This window comes from Gadus morhua, chromosome 12 (genome assembly GCF_902167405.1).
Source record: "Gadus morhua chromosome 12, gadMor3.0, whole genome shotgun sequence".
Lineage (NCBI taxonomy): Eukaryota > Metazoa > Chordata > Actinopteri > Gadiformes > Gadidae > Gadus > Gadus morhua.
In genome coordinates this window covers 18,512,397-18,538,761 of record NC_044059.1, presented here as the reverse complement: position 1 = coordinate 18,538,761, position 26,365 = coordinate 18,512,397, and the positions used below count along the sequence as shown (strand labels likewise).

At 41.3% G+C, this 26,365-nt stretch overlaps 3 protein-coding genes across 4 annotated transcripts; 2 read left to right on the top strand and 1 right to left on the bottom strand.

Moving 5' to 3' along the window:
* Window positions 1-348: 348 nt before the first annotated feature.
* On the top strand, window positions 349-3,506 carry ttr (transthyretin (prealbumin, amyloidosis type I)). Its single transcript, XM_030372612.1, has 4 exons — window positions 349-543; window positions 1,553-1,692; window positions 2,382-2,517; window positions 3,277-3,506. The coding sequence occupies exons 1-4, from the start codon at window positions 478-480 to the stop codon at window positions 3,379-3,381; spliced, it is 447 nt and encodes a 148-aa protein (XP_030228472.1). The 5' UTR covers window positions 349-477; the 3' UTR covers window positions 3,382-3,506.
* A 3,502-nt stretch (window positions 3,507-7,008) lies between these two features.
* Window positions 7,009-16,713, top strand: lrrc41 (leucine rich repeat containing 41). 2 transcript variants are annotated; one of them, XM_030372969.1, is made up of 10 exons: window positions 7,009-7,439; window positions 9,476-9,562; window positions 10,012-10,070; window positions 10,153-10,924; window positions 11,223-11,459; window positions 11,704-11,868; window positions 14,302-14,400; window positions 14,740-14,868; window positions 15,891-15,963; window positions 16,472-16,713. In XM_030372969.1, the coding sequence occupies exons 1-10, from the start codon at window positions 7,301-7,303 to the stop codon at window positions 16,689-16,691; spliced, it is 1,980 nt and encodes a 659-aa protein (XP_030228829.1). In that variant the 5' UTR covers window positions 7,009-7,300; the 3' UTR covers window positions 16,692-16,713. The 2 variants fall into 2 exon arrangements, with proteins under 2 accessions (XP_030228829.1, XP_030228830.1); XM_030372970.1 differs by lacking the exon at window positions 14,740-14,868.
* A 3,651-nt stretch (window positions 16,714-20,364) lies between these two features.
* rad54l (RAD54 like) lies at window positions 20,365-25,916 on the bottom strand. The gene is made up of 18 exons (XM_030371714.1): window positions 25,645-25,916; window positions 25,468-25,551; window positions 25,269-25,379; window positions 25,107-25,167; window positions 24,893-25,028; window positions 24,741-24,810; window positions 24,383-24,448; window positions 24,149-24,277; window positions 23,906-24,056; window positions 23,670-23,796; window positions 23,231-23,305; window positions 23,020-23,150; window positions 22,542-22,652; window positions 22,132-22,255; window positions 21,963-22,041; window positions 21,692-21,871; window positions 21,136-21,299; window positions 20,365-20,804 (listed from the first exon to the last, which is right to left on the bottom strand). Exons 1-18 carry the CDS (start codon window positions 25,645-25,647, stop codon window positions 20,603-20,605), a joined length of 2,004 nt encoding a protein of 667 aa, XP_030227574.1. The 5' UTR covers window positions 25,648-25,916; the 3' UTR covers window positions 20,365-20,602.
* Window positions 25,917-26,365: the final 449 nt, after the last annotated feature.

The window sequence follows — 26,365 nt, the reverse complement described above, 5'->3', positions numbered from 1 at the left end:
ATAATACACAGACATTAAAATGCTGTTACATTTTGTTGTTCAATAAAATAAAGCAAATTTCAAACAAACAATAACATATATAGGTAATGATAAATGCAGATTGTTAAATAAATGCCGTTATACTATAAGATTTAGCTCTAGACTGCTTGTCATTTATATGCTTACTTGCTTTTCTTTGTATTAGTTTAAGTATCCAATATAATGTGCTAATGGTATATGCTAAGAAATGATGAGCCCCCTATATTTATATATTTATGTTCTAAAATATAAACCCTAAAATATACAAGAGGAGATTTATAAAGAGACCTACTAGTCTGTGTAATCCCTGTGTGGGTATCTGGGTAGGGTATTTCTCACTGATTTCTACAGAGTTACTGGGTAACTGGGTAGGCGGGGGTAGAGATTGGGTACCTTGTTAGAAAGCGGGGTGGTGTTGGAGCGTGTGGGTTTTCATCTGTGGACTTCAGAAGCTGTGAGATGATGAGGCCACTGCTCTGGCTGCTTCTAGCCTCTATTTCCCTTCCCTGTGACACGGCCCCTGTGGTAAGAGTGTGTATTTTTTGTTAGAAAAAAGGGTTCATTACTATAATTAAAACAAATTGTATTATTATAATATACTCTAATATATATGCTTTGTGCGGTATTACGCATGTTTATTTTTGTTTAATTTACTACCATTTTGTATTTCAGTCATTTTCCAACATGATTCAAACAAAGTCTGTCATCACAGTGGACTAAATACGTATAAACCATGTAAAACGTACAATATAATATCATCTGATGCTGTGTATCTATCAAAATGTTGACCTGATCCACTCTCAAGCAAGATAGGAAGTGTTTTGGAATCATAGCCCGTTGTTCAACACGAACATGCAGTTGGTGTTGACATACCAACATTTTAAAAAAAGCGGTGTAGAATGCGTCATGTGAGGCAGTCAAGATCTATGCAATTGAAGGTTTAATGTTAATGTTAAGTGTCAGTTATTTTGAGCATATATCTTTAATTCTCTTTAATATGTATCATGTATCTTCTTCCAAACAATGAATTTAGATCAGGGCAACAGGTGAAAAGGTTGGCTTAACATGTCTTAATAAATGTAACCCTGGTATCACAGAGTCCTTAACCCTTATTGAGAGCATTGCTACTCACCGTTTTTGTGGTTTCGATCATTGCTGAGGAACTCGTTTTGATTTTAGCACAAGCCTGAAGGCTTTTGCTTGTTATTGCACATCACATGACGCATCCAATACAAATAATCTGTCCATAATAAATTATTCAATAAGTAGATTTAACGATCTCTCCGATTACAATAATAAAAGGCTTTCCACATAAAGTTGGATCGGTTCCTAAAATGTTTTGTGTACCACTAAATAGCACATTGTGTACAAGTTTGAGAACCACTGCAGTAAAGAATTGTGTGCTTAACCAAATTGTGATCAATGGATTGTCAATGGGCAATGCAATTATGTTATGTTTAGTTAAAAAAAGAAGATAAATGGGTGTAAATGCTTTCCAAAGCTACTGTATGAGTTGTTTTGTTCGGTGCACCAGGAGAAGCATGGAGAGTCAGATACCACTTGCCCTCTCATGGTGAAGATTCTGGATGCAGTCAAAGGCCTTCCAGCGGCCTCTGTGGCACTCAAGTTGTCAAAGAAAGGCACAGATGGCGAGTGGACACATGTTGCCATTGGGTAGGCTTTAAAATACAGATTGTCCTACTTTAGTCTGTTGCTGTCTAGAGGTTACACAGAATGGCTTTATACATTTAGGCAGATTTATATGTACTGTAAGAATATGTGAGAGGAAGAACTACATTTGCATCAATGAAACAATAAAGGCCACCATTAGTATTTTGTTTTTTAAACCTAAATTTACAATTTATACAGGAGATGAGGATAAAAGTCCATATCCACTCGAATATCCCACTTAAAAATATATGCACTGCACTTAATACATAGTTGTGTGCGTGTAACAGGTGTCATGTCGATCTCTTTATTGAGTTCAATGTTGTCTTCTGCTGTTCTGTTTTATTTTTTTGTTTAGAGCCGTGTGGTCATTTTGTATTTTAATTCCACGTTTTAATTGAATGGAGGTTAAAAGTACATTTTAAGAGTTTATTTAGTTTAGATTGCATTTATTTGGCTTATAGTCATTAGAAAGTAATTAATGTAGCTTTTATGTATAAAGTATGATTCACAGATTTGCCGTCCACAATTAACATTGATGATTAAGTGCCTTGATTATTATTAACTTGTAGATGATAGCAAACATAGAGTTTTTTTCCCCCTGATAGATTCTTGCTAAGTATGGAAGAAAAATATTGAACAATCATATACAAGGTTTTAAAATACAAGATTTTGATCGAGACATGTTTTTGAAGAGTGACAGATGAAACCGGGGAGGTTCATAATCTCATCACGGATCAGCAGTTCCCTGCCGGTGTTTATCGTGTAGACTTTGACACCAAAGCCTACTGGAAGTCGCAGGGCTCAACGCCCTTTCATGAAATGGCAGAAGTGAGTATGACTATTTAAGGATTTAACAAGATATTCAACAATATAAAAAAAAATCTGTATCAATGAACAAATCTTTAAATTCCCCTCATATGGCAAATATTCTAATTGACATACGTTTGCAACATATTGCTCAATAAACCAGTTGCACTCACTGAAGACTCACATGCTCACTGAATCTGGCTTGATCTTTTGGTCGTTGGCCAGAGCCTGTTTGTTCACTGGCCTGGAGTTTATTACCCTGAGCATTTTTTACTGAAGGGGGAAAGCCGAACTGGAAAGGTTCAAAGAATAATTGGGATGACAGACTTGTGATTTATGCATCAATTCACAACAAAGAATACTCTCATAGAAGATGTACTTTTTCAATCCCACATGCATTGGAAATTTGGGAAAACAAAAGTATCTGCACAGATAATCTAACTGTTCTAGTGCGAGTGATCTAAAATGTGATGTGACCAAAGCTTTGTTAAAGGTAATGGAAATTGAGAGAGGGCAATCTATAGATTACACAATTCATGCATAAATAAGGCAGGCTGGAGGTCAGTAAACCATCAGAAGAAACATGTTTGCAGTACAACTTTGTTGACAATACTAACCGTTGTCCCCCAGCAGAATGGGAAAGTAGTTCTCAGAACAGCAGGCCAAAAGTCACTTGCTGGATTCATAGGAATCTGAACTACAGATTTAATTGATGGGTTCATGTTCCCTAACTGACAAGTATTGGGCTTTTTTTATCTGTCTTTGTTTCTCTGTGTTTAGGTGGTTTTTGAGGCCCATGGGGAGGGTCATCTCCACTACACTTTGGCCCTGCTACTGAGTCCATACTCCTTCACGACCACTGCCGTCGTCAGCACACATCAATGATCACTTACAAAAAAAAATGGGTGCTAGTAATGTTTGAAAGCCGTTTGGGACACCTTTATGGAGCTTGAAATGAAAGCTGTAAAGTGTGTTGATTGTCTAAATAAAACTTCACAAGCCAAAATTAAGCAGCAATCATTTGAAATGAATTCTCAAAGATATACATTGTTGATTACAATGACTTAACTTAATTTGTAATTAAGCTACAAATCAAATATCAATGTCAGGTTACAGAAACATACATTGCCTTCTACTTGTAAATAAGTAATAATGTAAACAAATTCCCTTTTAAAAGAAATAGCCAATAAATTGTGATTGTCCTACAATAGAATAGTCTTTCTGTGTTAGAAATGTAGCTAAACTAAAATGTGGAATAGATTCATTCCAGTTATAAAAGTTAACACATAAGAACTATAATCAAATCAAACAGAATATGTTACAGGCCTACAGCAGAGCCTGCATTAGTTAAATAATGAAATGCTTATTGAAATGCACCAGGGCTGAATTAAAACAAACAACGATGGCTACTCCAGCAAGGTAAGAGAGTTAAAATAGGTTCAATGAGCTACCTCGATATTATATATATTTAGGTTGTAACGTGGGATGGTGCAGGTTAAGGTTATGGTCGTTTAACAATAGCTCCGGTCAGCATGAAGTCACGGTAGGCAACAGGTAGGATTATCCTCACGGTACTTTTATTATATACATTGACCATATCAAGCCAGGTCTCAACGGCACCAATTATATTCAAGCATACATGCGTTCAAATACATAGTTCCGAGATCCCTGCCTACACCAACTCATTACAAACTAAATAGATATGAAAAGGGGAGACTTCACTGGCAGACGCCGGTGTTACACCGAATTCTGCGACCCACTGAAAAGTGTGACCCCAGGGGGTGCTGTTGCATATTTTCTGCAATATGCATGCGTTTGAAGCGTAGACAGGCATGACAAAAACATACATAAAACATAAGATCTCCCCCAAACCATTTGCCTTTTTATTAAAGGTGCTAAATAAATACAATTGATTGATTTGGTTAGCATTTTACAGACCCATACAACAATGGATAGGGCGTTTAGTATGGTCCTTCACCGTTGCTTCTTTACCCATAAAAAGCTACAGTCAGTGTTAAATTACGCTGATGAGCATTTCCTATTATAGGCTGCTGTGTAAAATGCTGTTTAGAATTAATGTTAGTATCAAGAAAAGAAAGACCCACCGGAGATTTTATGTTTTATTCATGTTTTTGTTATAATACACACTTGCATGTTTCAGAAAATTTGCAACAGCGCCCCCTGGGGTCACACATTTCGGTGGGTCGCAGAATTCGGTGTAACACCCAGTTAAGGCCTCCACACACCGGCGCCGCAGCGTCGCGTCAAAAAGTCTGCCCCCATTATTCCGGGTGTACTAGCACACACCGGCGCCGACTAGCCGCGCGGCAGCGTTCCGCGCCGCGCCGCCCAACTACTCTTCGAGACAATGTTCTATTCCCGAGCGTCGCCGCCCCTGAAAAAGCGCTTTGTAAAAGCTGGTTTGTACATCCCGGGTCCCGTAGGCACCTCCATATCTACCCCTCACCACTGGATGTCGCCCTCTTTCGTTTGTGAGAAACAATTACGAGAATGGACGATGAGAGACTGGTCGTCGAGGTGGAAAAATATGTCGAATTGTGTGACCAAAGTTCCCGTCATTACAAAGACAACTCCAAAAAGGTCATTGCCTGGCGAGCCATAGCTCTGGAGATTGGATCTTCAGGTGAGAAATCAACAATGGTGGACTAAGTACCCAAACCATTAACCATAATGGGAAATAGACGAAATCAAGTCACATATAATCACACCATGTAGGTAGAAACCAGATTACTTGTAATATATATTTTTTTATTTAAGGCAAGGCAACTTCATTCATATAGCACTTTTAATACATGAAGCAGACTCAAAGTGCTTCACATAGAAACATTCTCATACAATAAAATAAATAAGTAAAAGGAAACACAGGCAAAGCTCAAAAATGCATTGTCATGTATTAACTGTCTCTCTGGTATCAGATCATGCATTAACTGTCTCTCTGGATTTAGGGAAAAATAACATTAAGTATCTCGAGCACTCAAATAAAATACACTGGCTACTGAATCCAGCACAGCAATAACATCACTGTATTTATCCCGAGGGATAAAAAAAAAGTATATATATGCAAAAGAGTATACCAGAGAGGGATAATAACTAGATTATAGGTCATCATATAGGCTGCACCATATGGTTCTGCCATTGCACACTTAGTAGCGAATTGAAATATTGGCGTGCCTCTCAGGATCTGCACGGAGCTCCTGGACCAGATTGTGGCATACCCCCTGTTCTTGTCTCCGTTCATTGATGGGGTGCACCCAAACCCTTCGTCTTCTCCTTGCTCCTTGCAGGAGAAGAAGGGCAGCCCCCCTCTGGCTGGCAACAGTTATTTGTTCTGTTGAAATAAAAAAAACTCAATAAAATGTAAAAGAGCTTGCTCAATTAAAATGGATAACTACTGGCTGCATACATGTAAATGTGTGGCTATGTTAAGGATAGATAGATAGATGGATAGATAGATAGATAGATAGATAGATACTGTATTGGTCCCAATGGGGATCAATAAAGCCATCCAGGAGCTCAATACAATAAATACAAACAATTGGCCTTAAAAGGTGACTGCACTATATACTAAAAAGGCATAATAGAAGGTCCTGCAGTTATTGAGATTGTTGATGCAGTAGATGAAAAATTGCAAAATATAAAATAAATAAGAAATGACAGTAAATAAAACGATAAAGTGCCCTACAAACTAAGTTGATATGATGCTTGAAAACATACTTTCACTGCGCAGATTAGCCTACATTTTTCCAATTATTCAGCCAAAAAGATGGAAAATAAATAAACTAGGCTACAATAGGCTACTCACCCATTGCGTTTCGTGTCTTTGCTGCGGTTGATTGACAGGTGTCTTCCTGATTTTATACTGCAGCGCGGCCGTCGCGCCCGATGTCTATGGTCGCGCCGCCTCCTGTTGGTGCTAGGGGCGTGCTTTTGACGCGCGTAAAATACGCGACGCTGCGCTGCGGCGCCGGTGTGTGGAGGCCTTTACTCGTAGCAGAGCGGAGGAGCACGCGCAGTTTTTCAGGTTCAATGTTAAAATTGCACAACAAACAAAAGGAAGGCGCCACCTAGTGTTACTATATGTTATAGACCTGACTGTTACAATACCTACTCGAAGAAAACAAAACCATCCGATGCATCCTCGATGAAACCATGGACCTATCAAAGAATGATGTAACCATATATATATATATATCTATGGATGAAACGGCCAATTGAAGAACGCATCGAGAACACTTCCGTGTTTTACGACAGTACTTGACTTGATGCGTACTTTGAATTGGTACAGTAGGCCTACTTGGGCTACGACTGATGGCGTTTCACAAGAAAGCAAATACACAAGTACAGAAAATAACGCGAATTGAGAAACATCTCATGTTCCTGGCAGCCATGTTATGAGTGGAAGCATGCACATGTATTTCTTCAATATTATACAATCAGTATTGCACCCCAACATGGAATTATACAGCTTCTAGTGCAGACCTTCCATTTGTACCTGAACGCACCAGTCCCATGGTTGTACTAAAACGTTTATCTCTAGGTTGGTCGTTTGAAATAATTTGGGGTAGCAAACATTGTTTTTTTGTTTGCTAAGTTAACTTGTAATCTAATAGATATCTGATCTGTGAATTGGATACAACGCAGACTACTGAGAAATTATGAAATAGTATTTATACGATACTTCCGATTGCACTTGAAGGGAGCATAATTGCCAAGCGTCAGTAGCATCATAATCACACATCCACGAAGGACACCGTTACTGATGATTGTGATGCCTTTGTGAAGAATGCATGAAGCCTATGCCGAAGAAGTCCTGCAGTTAGCAGCGAAGACTGAGCCCCCGAGACCTCTCTCCAGTCTGAAGCTGATCTGCATCCGTGTGGCTAGTCGACATGTAGCTCACATTGACATGGACGCTCTCATAGGTAGGCTATTTGTCACTGACTCTGTCATCGTCGATATCATTCCTTTGCATCATTAATCCGTGTACAGATGAGCACTGGGACGAATTTTTGAAACACGAGGTCCTGATGGTGATACCAGTAAACGTCAACACAGAGCTAGACGGAGTGGAAGTCGATTACTCGTTTTTAAAAGACGCTACGATACAAATACACTGAAGTGGTGTCTCCGGAACACATTGAATGGGGTGGTCGTGGTTAATGACAACTCTAATGAGTCTTGGGATTTTACCGGTGCCAGCCAGACAGTAAACAATAGACACACTAACTCTCAAATTGTTTGGCGTTCCTTTTTAACAGGTATTACGGTAACAGTGTTCCACTGCAAACATGGGACGTTAAAGGTCCCATGGCATGCTAATTTATGGATGCTTTTATATGGGAGTTAGTGGGCCCCTAATACAGTACTTGAAGACGTTCAAGAAATTCCCGCCTCGTTTCCATATACGTACATTCTCGTATGCGATCCAACCGTCTCCGACCGAAAGTCCATTCATTCCTATGTGATTATCCGTAATGTCCGTTTTTCCTCCGAGACTCCTCCCCTCCGTAAAATTTCTGTCCGGTATGTCCGTAATATACGTTCAAAAAATGTAACTTTCGCCGTCGTTTTACGGAGATACCGTATGAAAGTTTTTATGTTTTTCACAAAACATGTAAGTACCTGGCAGGCCAAACTCCTCGCCGATCTCTTTCCAAGCCTGGTTGGTTTTGTTTTTATCTCTGTATATGTCGATCCTCATGTTCCAAAGTACCGGTCTCCTAAAAGCGGCCATTATTATACGCTCCCCCATCTCTTGTCCGTAAATAAATTCATGTCCGTACATAAAACACTAGCGACTCCTTCCGTAAATTTACGGAAGCACGGATACGAAAAACATACACGTATGTGGGAACGAGGCGTTAGCCTTGGATCAGAATTACAGCCACTACGAGCCAGTCCCACAATGAGTCTTCCACAAACGTGCCATGGCGGGTCAAGGTGGAGAGTGGGGGTGTGGCCCTGAGTAGCTTGCGGCCGCGGTACCATGCGCTAGTGTTTACAGTGGATGTATCGCAATGGCTCGGATTCATAATATCCTCCGGAGGTGCACACAGCTTTTGGCCGTGTTCTAAAACGAGCCTCGTAGTGGGGGTTATCTCGGCGGCCGACATTGAGGAGAAAGGGAGCCCCGGCAGTGGGGCTCAGGTGGGAGACAAACGCGAGCAACGATTCCTTTCTCCTCCATGTCACGGCTCAATCTGGACTTCAGGGAATTAAAGCCAATGTTCCTTACACCCAATTCCTTCTCAACCATGGCCGAGGTAACCCCCACAACGACAAGAGACGTAAGAGAACCGCAGTCTAGTCTTTTCACCAAATGCGTGTTATGCGCCATTACACCAACAGCAGAACTGGGCGGGCAAGGCAGAGAAAGGGGAGGCAACTTGGCCCCTTATGAAGACAGTTGGGGCCAAATTTGAAATCGGAGCGTCTGAGCTTTAATTTTTCAAAGGCAGAGCAGGATACCTAGTTTAATGTCTTTTCTAGCCACTGGGGGACCGTAGGCAGGCTAGCGGAACTAATATTAATGTTAGAAAACCTCATTAAGTGAAATTGTGGACAAATTGGACCTTTTAAAAATGACTTGTATATGAATTGCATAACCTTATGAGAGAATAATGGAAATACAATTTGAATTTCTGCAATGTTTACATCAGATAATACACCCATAATACAAGAAGTAGCTGCGCATCTTACTCAATTATGATATCAATGTTTATTTTCATATTGAAGGATACTTTGTTGATTAAGTAATTTGGGATCAAAATGCAGGATGGGCAGAGCTGACAGTAGATTTTGAGCCGGGATTGCATTATTCATGTACAATCAGTGGTCAATTTCTATTTACATGCCATGATGTGCGAAGATACAAACCCTGCTGAAATCAATAGTTTAATAACAAAAACTATAAAACTGTCTCTACCAAATTGATGGGGGATCGACTCGTCCATCACAGGGCTCCCTGTGTCTCTGATAAAGGAACTTCTGCCTCATCTGAGTATATATGACCTCATAAGTCTCCAGCCAGCCCTGAATCAAAGAGGTACGTGCTTCTGATGAGCTTGATCTGGCTGTTACACACATTGGCACAACCTCACCTCAACACTAGTCCCAGACATGCCCTGAAGTCTCGTCTCACAGATCACCGGAAAGTCTCTTACGCGTGGATCTTCATGTAGATTGAGATAACCGATGTTCCTGATTAAAATATGTTTTTTACATTACACTTTTTCTTTTAATTAAAAACAAAGTCGTTTTTAACCTACCTGTGTAACTGCAAGATCTAATTTAAAGGAGATTCTACATGGCAGATTAATATACTATTTGCATTAAATCATGTACAAATGTATACTAGGTATATTATAATATAAATATGTATGTGACTAATATTTTAATTCCATTGTAATTTTTTATAAGGCCCAATGCATTTGTGTTTACTGACTAAATAACTGTCCATATCTGTAAAGTGTTCTGAATTTGTGTGAATTGTAGGAATATCTACTCAATCAGCCTGGGTTCTGATACTACAAGACATTAAAGGTGCCCACCGTGTAAGTCTAAATCATTAAAAAATAAAAAGTAGGACCTAGCCAATCCTACATTTATCTTAATCTGTCATCTTTTGCTTTCCAGGTTCTAGACTTGCATTCAGAAGATGGAAGTAAGCAGGAAGCAATGGATACATGTTTTCAGTTAATGTTTTATGGCTTCAAATACAAAGGGGTTGCCAAACAAATTTTTAATGTCAATATCACCACCTTGTTCTTGGTCATGGCCAAGTACATCAAACGGTTCTACCTTAGACCCTCCCAATTCCTTCAAACATTTGCCAAAGAGCAGAGAGCTCTGTTGACCATTTTAGAGGGTAGTGTAGACATTGTAGATGTTAAACACCACAAAGATTTGTTGAAAACTGAATCGCAGTTTGCATTATATGTGCTACATAGGCTCCTCGACCACGGGCAGGCCAAAGAGCTTATCATATATGGCCTAGATCCAGCCATGCTTAACTGGATTCTTCAGGACAGGGGATCTCGGCATGCAGATCAGCAGCTGACCTCTGCTCCCAGGTCAATCTTAGTTGCAAACCCAAAAGCAGCAGCTGACAATATTGCAACATGCACATATGTTGATCTGGAAAACGAGGAAGACGTTTCGCCGTGCAAACGCCCAAAGTTGGATGACACATTCCAGGAACGGGGGGCGGAAACACTGCAGTCCCCTGTGGAGCCAGAGCTGCTTTGTCAAGCCTTCGCTCTCTACGGCAGCTGTCTGACCGGCTCGTGTCCCCGTGGACAGATCTGTTCATTGCAGATACGGGAGTGTGGAAGGAGCACACTCGGTGTGCTTGTTCCTTTTCTACCCACATGGCTCTGCCTCCGTTCTCTGACTATACAAAGCTGCTGTAAGTACACAGGAAATAAATATTGTTTGTGTGGACTGGACCGAATGCACAGATAAAACTCGTCTCTTACTATGCTGTCGTTAGGCTACAATGTGGACACAATCTATCAGTTGATATCAAGAGTGAATCCAACTGTTAGTTTAAACAGTTTTTCCTTGAACAGTGGAAGTATGGTCAGGGAACATCTGAACACTTCTGAACCCTAATTTAACTGTTATTATAATTCTCATGTATATGAGATGAATATAATTCATGAAGAAAAAAAAATGATGTATGGTGCTTTCATGTTCATGCACAGGGATCTTCAGGGTGTCTGAGGTGAAGTCGTTGGCCAAATCTCTCAAACAGCTGTGGCAGACATCCAGGAGCTCCCTGGTGGATCTGGGCATGGCTGTCCTGCCCCAGAGCGCCCTCATGGCGCTGCTGCTGGACGCCTGCCCTGGCCTGCATTCACTGTCCCTGGAAATCCATCCGCTGGATGTGGATCCCGGACCACATGGATCTGGGATGACCCATGAGCCCACTTACCCCAAAGGTGAGCAGAGTATAAACAAGATATTTATTTAGTGGATCCCAGGCAGGAAGTTCAGGTAAAATGTTTGAGAAAATAAAATAGCAGTCTTTGCTTAGCTTTTATGATGAACCGAAAACAGCGAACCTTATTATTGGGGTGTCACTGTTTATCAAATTCAGCCTATGATTTTTGGTCAACATAGTAAAAGGAATTAGCCTGTCCTATCAAGTAAAACTAACTGACATTTTTCGAACCATTTGAACAGAGTTGTCTCTAAGGAAACTGTCTGTGAAAGTCCCCCAAGTGATGGCAGACATACACAGCATTACAGCAGTGTTGAAGCACTCTCCCCATCTCACGTCGCTTCACATCTCCGGGATCAGGCTGCCCAATTCCTCTTCCCACCGGGATCTCCTCACTAGCATCTCAGGTATTGTTTGACCTCTTGGTGACTGCATTTATACATTTGTTGTTCATTATGCGGAACACTGTACCCCCCCCCGATACATCTTTGTGAAAGGGAAATCTGGTTTAATCCTTAAAAAGAAAAACAGTAGCCTGACAATCAACCTCAATTGTTTAGTCTGAAGTTGCTTCCTTGTGAACCGTTTTCAGAGACCTTTTTCAGAAGGCTTAAAGGTCCCATGACATGAAAATCTCACTTTATGAGGTTTTCTAACATAAATATGAGTTCCCCTAGCCTGCCTATGGTCCCCCAGTGGCTAAAACTTGCGTTTGGTGTAAAACGAGCACTAGCTGTTCTGCTCGCCTTTGGAAAAAATGGAGGCTCAAGCGCGCTGATTTGGAATGTCTTTAGGTATGTCGTCACAAAGCATCTAAGCTCCTCCCCTTACTCTGCCTGGCCCGCCCAGAGACGTTGGCCCGCCAATGAGACACGACCGTGCGAGCGCCACATGTGTGTGTGAACACACCCTGTAACGCAAGTGTTTCTTGTCGGTTCTTTGACGTCTCTTGTATTTCCACAACGAGACTGTAGTGGGGGTTATCTGAGCCATGGTTGAGAAGGAATTGGGGGAAAGGAACTTTGGCTTTGACTCGCTGAAGTACATGAACTGCGACATGCCGCCGGTTGCCGCGAGGCACCATCGCCGCGAAGCACCACCGCCCGGCAGCGGGCAGCCGGCAGCAGGCAGCGCGCGGTTCAGTCTACTTCAGATTGATGTGAAAGTGGAAGAACCAGAGACGTCGCAGAACCCAACAAAGTTGTTTGTGATTCATAATATCGTCTGGAGGCGCACACAGCTTTTGGCCGTGATAATATGTATTATATGATATAGATATCTATGTATTATGATATTATTTTTTAGATATAGAGCTCCACGACTGTAACGCAAGTGTTGTACACTTCCTTGTTATTTGGATAACCGTTCTGCTTTTGGTGTTATTGCGCATAACACGTCGGACTCTCGTCTCTGGTATTTCTACAACGAGACTCTTAAGCCGCTTTTCCACTGCATGGTACCAGCTCGACACGACTCGACTCGACTCACATTTTTTGCGTTTCCACCGCGAAAACATGGTACCTGAAGTGGCTGCTTTTTCTAGTACCGCCTCGCTCTAGGTTCCAAGCGGCTGAGCCGATGCTAAAAGGTGACGTCGGCAGACGGCCGGCCACTGATTGGCCAGAGAGTGTGACGAAGTCACGAGAGCGACATGGCAACCATGCTGGTAACAGCCATAGCAGAGCCGCAGCCAACATATTCCACTTCTTCAACTTCTTCAACATGCCTGCTAATAATAGTAATGTTATCGATGTCCTCCATTGTTGTTATGTGGGTTCTCTCCATGTGTGGGTTGCGTAGTGTTGTTTGCGTCGCGTACAAAAATACGTCACGGCCCTTTCGCGCAGCCGACCCCGCCCACGTCCAGGAGGTACTATTTGCGGTGGAAAACGACCCGTGCTGCTGCCGTGTCGAGTCGTGTCGAGTCGTGTCGAGTCGTGTCGAGTCGAGCTACATGTGCGGTGGAAAAGCGGCATTAGTGGGGGCTATCTCAGCCAAGGTTGAGAATGAATTTGGGGGAAGGAACTTTGGCTTTGACTCCCTCCAGAACATGAACCACGACATGGAGGAGAAAGGGATCGTTGGCGGCGAATGTCTCCCGCTTGAGCCGCGCTTCCGGCTGCCCGGCAACAATCCCTTTCTCCTCCTTGTCGCGGTTCAGTCTACTTCACATTGATGGGGACGTGGAAGAACCAGGAACGTCGGAGAACCCAACGCGGCCGTTTGAGATTCATAATATCGGCTCACAAAGCTTTAGGCCGTGATAATATATATTATATGATATATATATCTATGTAGGCTATATGATAATATTTAGATATAGAGCTCCAGGACACCCGTGTGTTCTAGAATATTTACAGAACACGGCTAAAGGCTGTGTGCGCCTCGCCGTTGCGATATATCCACTGTAAACAGAGCGCATGGTACCGTGGCTGCAAGCTGCTCAGGGCCACACCCCCACCCTCCTCCTTGACCCGCCTCGCTCCTCCTCATTTGCATTATAGCTACAGACACCAAAACAGCGCATTTGGGGGAAGCTTTATGTGCGACTGGCTCGGAGTGGCTGTAACTCTGCACCACGGCTGAATTTCGGGAACGTCTTTGAATACTGTGTTAGTTGCCCACTAATACCTATATTAAAGAATACATAAAATAGCATGTCATGGGACCTTTAACCAATCTCAAAAGCGATGTTGCTCTCTTTATTTTAGCCAATATTTCTCTATTTCCAAAGAACCTACAACAGCAGAATCCATCGCTTTCCAAGATGCATTGATTAAAGTATCCAACGTCTTTGACAAGGTCAACAATGCAATACTGCTGTGTCTATCTGTTTTTAGAGTCCAACCATCGCCTGCGAACACTCCACTTGGAGGACCTTAACCTAGCTGATTGCCACCAAGACATCTTGAATCTTCTGCGAAACTGCATGTTGGAAGGTAATGGATCGCTCACTTCAAGAAGATACATTATTGATATGCATTTTTACAATCACGTTTAAATCTAGAGGTTGCTTCAAAAAAGGTTTTCAATTATACTGAAGGTACAGCAGTCCAGTGATTACCAGTCAATTATCCTTAACTCTTTCTGAATCTTGATCCCTGATCGGGGTTCACCAGATATGTGATGAAATTAGCAAGATAATATTATCAGGTACAACGAACTTCCTCTTGTTGAGACTAAAGGCTTTTGCACGGTATCCATGACAAACTCAAACTAAACAACAAAGTAAGAAGGATACAATACATTGACATCAGCCTGTTCCCTCTTCTATCCAGAGCTGTCGTTGAAGGATTGCAGGCTGCTCGAAAGGTGCAGTGACAGAGAGTCCTATTTACAACAATTTATAGATTCCCTGAAGCAAGTGCGTTCCCTTCGGTCCCTCGACCTGTCGCAGAATCGCCTCGGTAATCACAATTTGAAATCTTTTTTTTTTTGTTGATTTCTTTAATAATACAAGGGCATCTGCAACAACCTACCAATACAAATATTACTTTCCTTCCCTGCATGAATCCCTATACATCTTGGAATGTCATCTTTATAATTTTTATGAATATTTTGCTCATGAAAAGTTAAAGGATTACTTCAGTGTTTTTCCACCTTGACCCTATTTTGCATTCATTTGGAGTCTTATTAAATAATGTGACAATGACAATTTTATGAAAATCCAGCAAGAACTGATGGCGCTTCAACCGTTTCAGCCTAGTACCCAATGGGTTAATAGCGCTATTTCAATGCATGTCCTCTTAAAGTGCTGGTTTTTGCCACTGACAGGCTCAGATCATTAATGTGTCTGACAACATTCCGAAAGGATCCTTACTGCCTAATTTAACCTTTCTTTACCTCAGGCTTGAAACAGCCTGTTGAAGGAAATTTAAGTTAAGTTGTTGCAGGACATTTCCCTGTCACACACTCAACCCTTCTACCCTAAATCTATATTTTTGATAACACTAAGCGCTTCTTTCTGTAGTCCAACACAACCTCTCTTGCCAGGCCTCCCCCACTAACTCTCCTTTCCACCGTTCTCTTCTTGCAACAACTTAACTTTTGCGAGATTTCAGAGAGACTTCTCCCTGAGCAAGGTTAGACAGAATAACAAACAAACCAGATCAAGCGAAAGGAAAGATGTTATTTTGATGGAAGGGGTACCTTTCACAAAGTTTTCACAACAATCTGAGCCGATCACTGGCAAAAACATGCTATTTTAGAGGAGGTGCATTGACAGGTTGCTGCTGCCCCATAGCATTACATTGCTGCCCGCTTGCAGCTGCAATGGCTGAAGCGCTCTTGCTCAATACTGTCTGCATTTGTCAATTAGATTGAACATGATGGGGGACAAATCCCAATGTAATTCTTTAAGGGCTTTTTAAGGGCAATGTAATTCTTTAAGGGTAAATTAAACAATCCTCATGTCTGCTTGCACCGACAGCAAAGAGCGCCCCAACGCTTGCAGAGCTCTTCACGGGATCCCCTGCCAGTGCGGTGAAAAGGCTGGACATAAGGCAAGTGTTGGAATTATGATCCTTTAGAAAGGCTTTATAAAATAATAATTCCATGTTCAAGACTGCTGAGCAGGGACTGAGAGTCTGTAGCCTTGATAGAGATTTCATGACTGGTACAATCGAAACCACAAAAGTGGAAGCTCTGTGGCATGTGGCGATAGGATATGTTTAGTTTTCAAGTAAGGGAAGCCTTATAGTGAACGGATAAACAAGGGCTTTTTCAGAGAATATATTTTTGCTTTACTCAGAGTCCAACCAGATTTTTTGAAGAGTTCAAGAGCATCACTTAATTATTTTAACCCGATTGGCTGGAGTTTTTTGAACAAAGTAATGCCCATATTTGGGAATCAATTGCTGCCCATTGTGTAATGCAAACTCAAACACGAGGCTAGGATAGGATGGTAGCAGCCTACTTCCAGTGAAATTCAGGGGTGGAGCTCGTCTTCACGCTAGAACCTGATTGTAACCAGCCATTTTCTTCCTTAACTTGTCTTTTGACCCTGGACAGCTCGAACTTTATACAGCCAGCTGAGCTGTTGGAGTTGGGACAGCGGCTGCAGACGCATCCCCCACAGCAGCGACTGACCCTTGACCTCAGGAAGAACCCTTGGGACCGTGACCGAGAGACCTGGCATGATGCACTGCGGACACTTCGCCCACTCTGTGACTTTCAGACTGATGGATGGAAATCCAGAAACACAATGGCTGACCACATAAGCAATATGTGAAACAAAACTGGTGGCCAAATATGTACTCCAAATATGAAAGACCTGTTTTGTAGAAAGACCAATCAAAATGGTTTCAGTTTTTTTGGAGATATTTCAATGAGAATGTGAGGAGCTAAGAATCTGCAGCTCTCACATCCACCCCTTGCTCCTTTTCTTAAAGTGTCCCATGACATGCCACCAGGTGTTGTGTGATTAGCCGTTACAAGTTGTTTTGGAAAGCTGCCCCTTATGACATCACAGGTGGGCGTGTCCACCTAGATGTGACAGATAGATGAGCAACGTTTGCTACAGTCCACTGGGTAGGCTAGTAGACTGATCTATCAAGCACACATCTAGGTGGACACGCCCATCTGTGATGTCATAAGGGGCAGATTTCCTAAACGGCTTGTAACGGCTAATCACACCACACAAGGGGTAAAAATGCAATTAATTGCTCAATCGTTTTTCTGTAATGGAATGGTACTCAGCAATAAAACTTGAATGTTAACATATTGACGACATGGAACCTTAGCATTAATCTGTTATATGAATGTTTAATATTTTATTTAATAAGTTAATTTCAATGAATTTGTTGAGGTCACAGCCTTAAGACAAATGCAGTGTCAATGTGCCTAAGGTCTTTGCTGATGGCACACATTTGTAACAGAATTGAAAAATACTATTTGAACGGTTACAATTGTAGAATTAAACTAGATGTTGGGATGATTTTTGGAATCATTCCAGTAAATAGGGTTTCTGTTGCATTGTACTTTCACAAATCAGACTAGATTAATAACTCAGATCTCATAGCAGACCAACACAAATCTGAAAGAATGTGGCATTAGACTTTATTTCTCTCCATAGTTGTTTTGATCAATGGCCTGGGATCTGTAGGCACATAATTGCGCAGCACAATCTCGGCCAGCAGAAAAGGTGTTCGTCCAGTTTTAAACCAACAACGTGTAGACTGGCTTTCCCCTGTAAAATATCTCAGTAGCGAAACAGGAAGCAAGGCATAACTCCGCCTCTTGCCGTTTCTGGTTTCCAGCCCAGGCTCTATGCCAGTGGTTTTCCAAACTGTGGGGGGCGCCAGAGTTCTTCAGGGGGGGCGCGACGTGAGAAAAAAATAAACCCGAAAAAACCACTGAAAGTCGATGATTCAAATCATCAGTCGTACTTCAACTGTAGAAGTAACATAACCAGTGCTTAATTTGAGGGGGAGCAAGGGGGAGCGCGCTCCGGAAGCTCTGACGTGCGCTCCGCCAGCTGGAGTGTGTGTGCAGTGGCGGTTTTAGGCACGGGCGAACCGGGCAGTCGCCTGGGCGGCATATTTAATAATACATTTCATTTAGAGGCGCCTTTCAAGACACCCAAGGTCACCTTTTGTCATTTGTGGGGGGCGGCAAATCACATGGGTGGCACCTAGGGATGTGTCGGTCGCGACTGATTCGTTACAACGAACGAATCCCGAACGTGAACGACAAGAACTGGTTCCCCAAAACAAGAAGAACTGGTTCTTTGATTCTTTTTTTTTAACATAAACCAAACATATGGTCACGTAAATAAAATATACAAACGAACAGAGCTCCGTCTCCCCGCGACTTCCATTGATTGAGTCTACAACTTTCTCAAAGATTCAGCCAATGAGAGGTAGCAATGGTGTTGGAATGGCACCTGGGTAAACCAATGACAAGGCGGTACCGTCGAATATGCGCGCTTTCTCTGTCTGACGTATCTTGGGTCATACCATTCGACTCATATATCCCCCTACATTTTTTCGAAAATAGACTTGACCTCCATCTGTTTATTGGATAAACGCATTTCCCAATCCCAGGAGTCTTTGCTCCATTCTACGTCAATTTAAGAACAAACAAAGAAATTAAACTGCAGTTCGTATTTTTTATTTATGACCATGCAAGTTCTGTAATGCCTGAACAATGAAGAATTAAATGTAAAGTAAAATAAAATTATAAATGTAAAACCATGAATGAAATATAGAGAGTAAGCAAGTGGTATAAATATTGGTGGGACGTTCGACATACTATATAGCAGGCATCTCCAAACGGCGGACTGCGGTCTTGACTGTCCTATCCGGGCCCACGACCAATTAAAAAAAAAAAAAAATTATAAAAAAAAGTTTTTTTATTATTTTATTTTTTTAAGATGTAATCTGACGTAACGAACGAATCAAAACGAACGAATCAAATAAACGAATCGTTATAGTGAACTGAACTGAAAGAACTAGTTCCCGGAAAAGAATCATTTTGCCCATCCCTAGTGGCGCCACGAGCAGTATAAAAAAAAAATGCGCTGCGTAGCGGTTATCAATGAAGTACGACATAACATTGTGTGGGGAATAGGTACTTTGGCGCCCCCTGCTGCAGGCGTACACCCGTGTATAGATGGAATGAAACCCTCACTGAAGTCCGTAGGTTCACGATACAAACCCCCCCCCCCCCCCCCCCCCCCCCCCCCTCCCAATTTAAATTAAGCACTGAACATAACTAAATCAATTTTCAACCGTTTATCTTCGTGCAAACCATTTAACAAATCTACACACTTGTATCTTCAATAATATCTAAACAGATTTTCGATATCATTTAAAATTTCTTCAGAATCACAGTTTTAGTTTCATACCGCTTCGTTTACAGCTGTTTTCATTGAAGACGTCAGCCCATTCTGATACACCTACTTCTAGACATTCGTAACTCATTCATTTTTCAACCGTTTACGATCGTTCAAACCATTAAACAAATCTACACACTTGTATCTTCAATACTATCGAAACGGAATTTTGATAGCATTTATACTTTTTTCAGAATCACAGTTTTAGTTTCAAACCGGCATCGTTTTCAGTTGCTTATAATAATTTAGGTCACCATAGCAACGCCGGTAAACAAACCCCGCCGAATAGTCGAATCTCTGGACTGAAAAGGCAGATCTGATTCGACTCAGAAAATTCAGAGTCGGGGACCCTGAATGAATCTGTGTAAACTGGCAGTTTACACAGATTAAGATGTTCAAATGTATTTAAAAAAGGTTAAGCTAAAACATGCTTAGATAAAGTTGTTAAATTGTGTTAAGAAATATGTTTAAAAACGCACAAAGATGTTGTAATGTTTCAAAAATATGTTTAAAAAATACGTTTCAAAGATATGTTTCAAATGTTTTAAAATTATGATCAGAGATGTTTAAAATGTGTAAAATAATTAAGATAGCTTTCAAAACACAGGTATTTAGAACATTGGGGGGGGGGGGGGGGGGGCTCAGCTGAATTTTTTTCTCTGAGGGGGGCCCCCCAGCGGTTCTGTTGTAACAGGACTGCTAGATCCCAGATTAGTTGCAATGTAACTTATCGGAATCGTAGAACTCCACTTCCGCTATCTTTTTTTCTCTAAATTTCCACACGCCTAGTTAATTTTATACAGTGCGTTTGTAATAAATTCATTGAAGTGTGGTGAGGCCAATTTCAAATACGACATAATTTAACCTACGTTTACAATCTTTTGGGCAAAATATCAGTTGTGGCAGGCAATGTATAGACTACATGTATGCAAAGCAGCCAACAATGATATATAATTATCTGATATCATTTTGAAAATGTAAATAGATCAGTCAAGTTTGAGGTCAATTGTTATTTTCCATGCTGAACCTTCTCATATTATTAGATTGTCATATGTCACAACATGTAAAATGAGGATCTATACGTTTTTTTTATTAAGATATACTATAGACAAGGGCAACAAATCCGTCACAGAATTTCTTTTTTCAATATTTACATAAAATGACACATGAATGAAACATGATGCCTCGCTTTTATTTGGGCATTTTCTTCAAAGTTTTAGATAAAATAACTAGGCAAAGATTCGATCTTAACCTTTGCATCCTCAAGTGTCCAACTCTGTAAAAGAAAACCTAGGAGCAGTCTGCCCTCACACCAACCCTTTCTGGTCGTCGTGAGAGCGCTGATGGAAGACGAAGGACACGGCAGCGTCCCAGGAGGCCTGCAGCACCCGGTCCCGGAGCCCCCTCTTGTCGGAGCAGTGGTGCCACTGGGACAGGTCGCCGGTGCAGTCCGAGTCCTCTGGGGGCGCCCGAACCTGCCTGCCGTTGACGCAGCGCCGACACTTGAACCTGGCGAGAGGGAGAAAGGAAGGGGAGATGATATTACACTGTTACAGGACTTTACGGAACATGCATCACACCGTACACAAACACCCCTTTAAAAAAAGACAACGCTGGTCTGGTTGATGGCCTCGCCTTGCTTCACTAAATCATCCATAAGCAATATAATTTGTCAAAATCAACTACTTCTACTGATTCTGCCGAAGAGCATTTAGCGTGAGCGACCCGCTTCAAATGTAAACAGTAGCAACAGAGCACTTTGGCCTTTTGGAATCCATGTGCATTTATCTTATAAATAAAATTAATCATTTTAATTAGGAATAGAGTATCAGTGTTTTACTTGTCATGGGTATCGCTGGTCGTCTCCTCATTGAGCAAGAACAGTTCACGCAGCTCGCCCAGGGAGAAGTGGCGCTCTACGTCCTGCTCCTCATCCACCACACAGCTGCTCAGGGCCTTTTTATGGGCTTGCCTCTGCAGAATCTTCTCCTCTATTGTTCCCGTCTGGCACGCACATACAGTCAAATGAGATTATAGCAACAACACACCATCGATTCAGTTTCATTTCCTTAAATTTTGTTTCAGATTTTTTTCAAGTATCTTTTTATCCTACTTTTTAAAAAAAATCGGTGTCAAGTATTTGTGTGTGTGCTGCTCATATAAAGGACACCGTATAATTCCCAATGAAACCAAGTGGAAATACGAAAACATGCTGAAAAGGGACACATTATAGGACCTCTTTCTCGGACGGTATGTAAAATAGGTGCTGGTTTGAGCAGATGAAGAAGAACAGCAATTTTGCTACATTTGGAAAAGGTAAATTTTGCTACATACTGTCAGGTCACGAGACCTTACAATATAAAAGTGTGTTTGTGTGTGTGCGTGGTTCTTCTCACAGATAGCAGTCTGTAGATGTAGCAGGTCTTCAACTGACCGTCTCTCCACACACGTGCCATAGCCTGCTCATCATTGGCTGGATTCCAGTCGGGATCGAACATCACTAAGCGGTTGGCACCAATCAGATTCAGGCCACATCCGCCAGCCTTGCTGCTCAGCATGAAAATAAACTCTGGGTTCTAATGACGAGGAGAGGAGTTACGGGAGTCACACTTAATTACACAGATATTTATTGTGAATGAAGCTAGAGCATGTATGGGTGTAACTCACGGATGGAGTGTTGAATCGTTCCACAATTTTGGCCCTTTTCTTAATGGACATTGTGCCGTCTAGTCGAACATAAAGATAACTACAAACAATAACAAATGAAACACAAGTATTAACCTTGACATTTACTTCATATAACTATTAAAAAGGCATCTTCATGGGTTTGGGTTACCTACGACATCTGCACAGCTTTTCAAACAGATCCAGGGTTTGAGTGTAGTTGGAGACTAGCACCACTTTGTCGCTTGTTGTGGACCTCGTCATTGCCAGAATGTAGTCAAGGACCAACATTTTACCTGAAATAAGGCATCGAAATGTTATGAAATCCTCATCAGCTGTGTGCACATTAGACCATATAAATAACACCCTGCACTTTTTCTCCTTCATTGGGTTTTTTGTAACTAAAATTGAATATGTATTCACATATCCCCACATTCCCCACAGTTAACACTATAATAGGACATGCCAAATTGTCTATTAAAGGGGTTAGGGATAAAAATATGAACATTTATCACCAAATAAAGTGAATACCAAACTTCAGACAACTAATTAGAACAGCATTGTGGTGCTAATAATTCATACCAGAAAGTTGAGGTTCCACAGATTTCAAACTGTATCCGGCAGGGAAGATATCCAACGCTCCTTCAAAGCCCTCCGCACCCTCCATGCACTTCTCGTAGATTAAAGCCGGGTCTGGAACAAAAAAAAACGCTTCTTACCTTGTTCCTCCTTTATATTTGTCCTCTTAATGGAACCTTCTATTTTGTATTTAGATGAGTAAAGGAATGAAAGGCCATCAGAAGAAGGTTGCTTGGTAGGTTTTGGTGGCAGTTACAGCTTTGTCCAGTTTTACTTTGTCAAAAGGGTAAGCTATGCAATATTCTATGTATTGATCCAATATATAAATGCCTATGGTGTATATGCATCTCATGGACATAAATGTTGATTAGGCTGACTTTTGAATGGAATAGTAACATGTATTCCATGTGTCATATATCTGACACTGGTGTAATAGAGAATACAAACGGTAGTGTTACTATGATAAATTGCAAAAACTTACGATTGCACAGTTTCTTGAGTGTTGTGATGGAAGACAATGAGGACACACTTATTTTGCCTTCCTGGAGAGTTTCGACTGGCTTGGCCTGCATCAGAAAACGCTTGTAAAGCTCTGACTGAAGTGGGGTCAGCCTGGAATAAACCAAAATAGACACTGGTTACAACACAGACACACACACGCACACGCACACGCACAAAAACACACACAATACCTGCAGCAAACAACTTGCTCGATCTTCACAGGGAGATACTTGGAGAGAATATCTGACGTTCTCCTTATCAGGCATCTGTTGTGAAAAAAGTGTTGTAGTTAACAGATACATTTTGCTGTATAACCAATTCTACAAGGGTTGATAAGATAAAAAAAAATGTCAGTGACTGTCTCCCCTCTGTTATATTTGCAAGGGACGTCCAGTGGAAGCAGATGGACATGTCAGAGTGCTGGTCAACCATCTAATTCCTGCTTTTTAAACCTGACAACTATAATGATACAATAGCAGGATAATTAAATAATGAATCATTTCATATATTCCACTATTAGTAGCTGGATCAGTTCATTGCCAAAAAAATGAAAATTGAACTGTAAAGTCATTGTGAAAGGTTGCTAAAATGGGCTTTGTGGTTTCATGTGATTTAACTTTTTAAGCTCACCTGTTGACTACGCTGATCAACTCTTTGAGTTTCTCCTCTCCAGCTTGTCTGTCTTTATCACTGGCATCAGCATCTCTACCCTTCAAAATGGGAAGCTCAAACCGCTTTTTAAACTCTTGGGCTGTACCTGTATGAGGGAGGGCAAGGTAAAGACAAAAAATATGGAATTGACAGATATCAGGAAAAAATTAAAATACCCTGGTATGCATTTCAATCAAGTGCACGATGCCTCTTACCAAGGATGCCAGCACTGACAAAGTGCACCAGACTGAAGTATTCGAGCAGGTCGTTCTGGATAGGGGTGCCTGAGATTAGCACTCTACGCTGGGAGCTCATAGCATTGAGAGCCTGGTACGTCTGGTTGTCAGAGTTTTTAAGCCGATGACCCTATAGTTTGCAATGGCAAAGATAATCTCCTAAACAACAGAATCATTCGAGCCGTTACTGTGGATATTTGAAGAAGGCGCTGAACAAGTTACCTCATCGCAAATGATCAGTCCAACCTTTCCCTTGTGTAGGACCTCAGCGTGAAGACGGAAGGTTTCATATGAAATTATGAGTATTGGTGTCGGCACTCTCAGGCCATGCTGGCACATGAAGCTCACTGGAAACCACAAACATCAAACCAGTGTGAAAAGAGGAACATCACAGGTACTTGTACTGACACCGCATCCATGTCCATGCTAACTATATATATATTATTTGCTTTTGACAAAAGCCTTTTCGGGAGAGTTCGGGATGCGTCTCCCCGTCACGCAATCCCACAGAAACTTCACCCCCTGAACACAGTTTAGATTCCATACTTTTTCAATGAAAATACTTAGACTTGGCAGTGACATTTTTGGTCAAATTCATCTCAAATTATTTAAAGAGCGAACAACCGGACAAAGGGATGTACGGTATAGTGAAATATAAAGAAAAACATATTTCTCATATTGGCCTTCAGTAAGCACCATTTGATTATGTGACTGATTACTGGTTTAAAATTGTTAAAATAACCATCATTATATTATTTATTATACATGACATTTACATTATTCTATCGTTGTGACAGTGTACGAATGGCTTTACCTCTCTCTGGTGAGGTCTGAGTACAATTCCCAAGACTGGATCCACAACTACATGCACTGGCATTTTCTCCCTAGAGGTTAAAGACACAATTAATATAAGGTTATGGTGTATATTACATTAAGTACCTGTAATCAGCTGTGTATTTCACTCACTTGTCTGCTTTAAGCATGTCCTGAGTATTCAGCGTAGGGGGCTCATACAGAACCAACGCACCCTCTGCAAATGGGTCATGAAGTGCACGCCTCACTCCAGCACGCTTCAAACCTAGTGCCCTGATTCCCAGTGGACCTACAGGTACAAGCCAGCATAAGTAGCTATGATAGAAGTACAATATAGAGCATAAAATTAGAGTTTAAGGATCCTTACCTGTGTAGTTTTGAATGGGGATCTTAAATGGTTTGGAAAGGATACTTTGGATGAACGCTTCCTAAACAAATATTATGAAAGTCAGTTAAGTTGTCTGATGATTATAGGTCAGCAATCACTGAACTGTAGAACAGGACGTGATAGAGAGACACCAATCCTCACATGCTGGTTGCTGTCTACACACAGAGGAGGGTTGGTCAGCTGCGTTAGAGGCTTTCTGAAAGGGGCGACATAACTCTCTCTGGAATTGCTATCCCCTTTCGTTTGTTTGTCCTGCGGAAAACCAAAACACAATTACATCATTAAAATATAAAACGATAATTGATGTTGTTATTATCGTCATATACTTGTCCAATCCCACCTGGGAAGGGCTCCACTCTTCCTCCTCGGATGAATCATCAGCTTGTTTCCGTTTGGCCACCTGGCTTGGAGCACGACTCCTTCTCTGGGAGCAGATATTTTAAAAGGTTTATTATTTATCGTCGTCAACGTGACCATTGACATACAAATAGAGCTCAATTGTCACCTGCTTCCTCACCATTTTTGTTTCGTCTTTCAGTAACTCAATGAGGACTAAAACAACACTGCATTTGTTAGCATCTCCAATCAACTGTCTATATTCCTGGTAACAGACATTGTTGTCATGGCTTGTTGGCTACCCTTATGTTGGGATTCAATTGAATGCTAACGTTTACATCTGAACTAAACTACCTTTTTAACTTACTACCGTAATAACCACAACTACTAGGAAACGCCACGGACAATTCACAAATCGCGCGCAGTGTTTGCACATCTCTACGGAAAGCCTTGAAGGACAACGGGGATATTTCGCTTTTCTTTTCCCATACCCGTGGCTAAAAGTTCATTAAATTACTCTAATTATCTATGGACTATGGCAGTGGTTCGCGTACCACCACAGAAAATATTTGTCTCCCCAAGTACAACCATTAAGACAGATGTTATAAAATATAACAACATACAGTAGCGTAGGCCTACGGCCCTATTCAGTTACGCACATCTCATGCAGGAGACACATTTAATCTTAAAAATAATATTATTTATTGTTGGCTGTTGTCAGCTGTACAAAGTGGTAGCACAAGAAGAGAGACACGGAAACACATACACACAGCAAGTGAGAACATCATCTCATGATAAATGTATTGTCCGTTGGTGGTTTTTAAAGGAGACATATTATGGTGTTTTCCTAACCAGTAAACCTAGTATTTGAATTCCAGAAAACGTGTTTTTTAAGCTGTTTG

Coding starts and splice junctions, on each gene's coding strand:
- ttr (XM_030372612.1), top strand. CDS start 478: ATGATGAGGCCACTGCTCTGGCTGCTTCTAGCCTCTATTTCCCTTCCC. Junction 544..1,552: donor CCTGTGACACGGCCCCTGTG/GTAAGAGTGTGT, acceptor TCGGTGCACCAG/GAGAAGCATGGAGAGTCAGA. Junction 2,518..3,276: donor CCTTTCATGAAATGGCAGAA/GTGAGTATGACT, acceptor CTCTGTGTTTAG/GTGGTTTTTGAGGCCCATGG.
- lrrc41 (XM_030372969.1), top strand. CDS start 7,301: ATGCATGAAGCCTATGCCGAAGAAGTCCTGCAGTTAGCAGCGAAGACT. Junction 14,401..14,739: donor GCGAAACTGCATGTTGGAAG/GTAATGGATCGC, acceptor TCTTCTATCCAG/AGCTGTCGTTGAAGGATTGC. Junction 15,964..16,471: donor GTGAAAAGGCTGGACATAAG/GCAAGTGTTGGA, acceptor GACCCTGGACAG/CTCGAACTTTATACAGCCAG.
- rad54l (XM_030371714.1), bottom strand. Junction 24,449..24,740: donor TCAGACCTCACCAGAGAGAG/GTAAAGCCATTC, acceptor AACTGTGTTCAG/GGGGTGAAGTTTCTGTGGGA. Junction 21,872..21,962: donor AACGATTCAACACTCCATCC/GTGAGTTACACC, acceptor CCTCGTCATTAG/AACCCAGAGTTTATTTTCAT.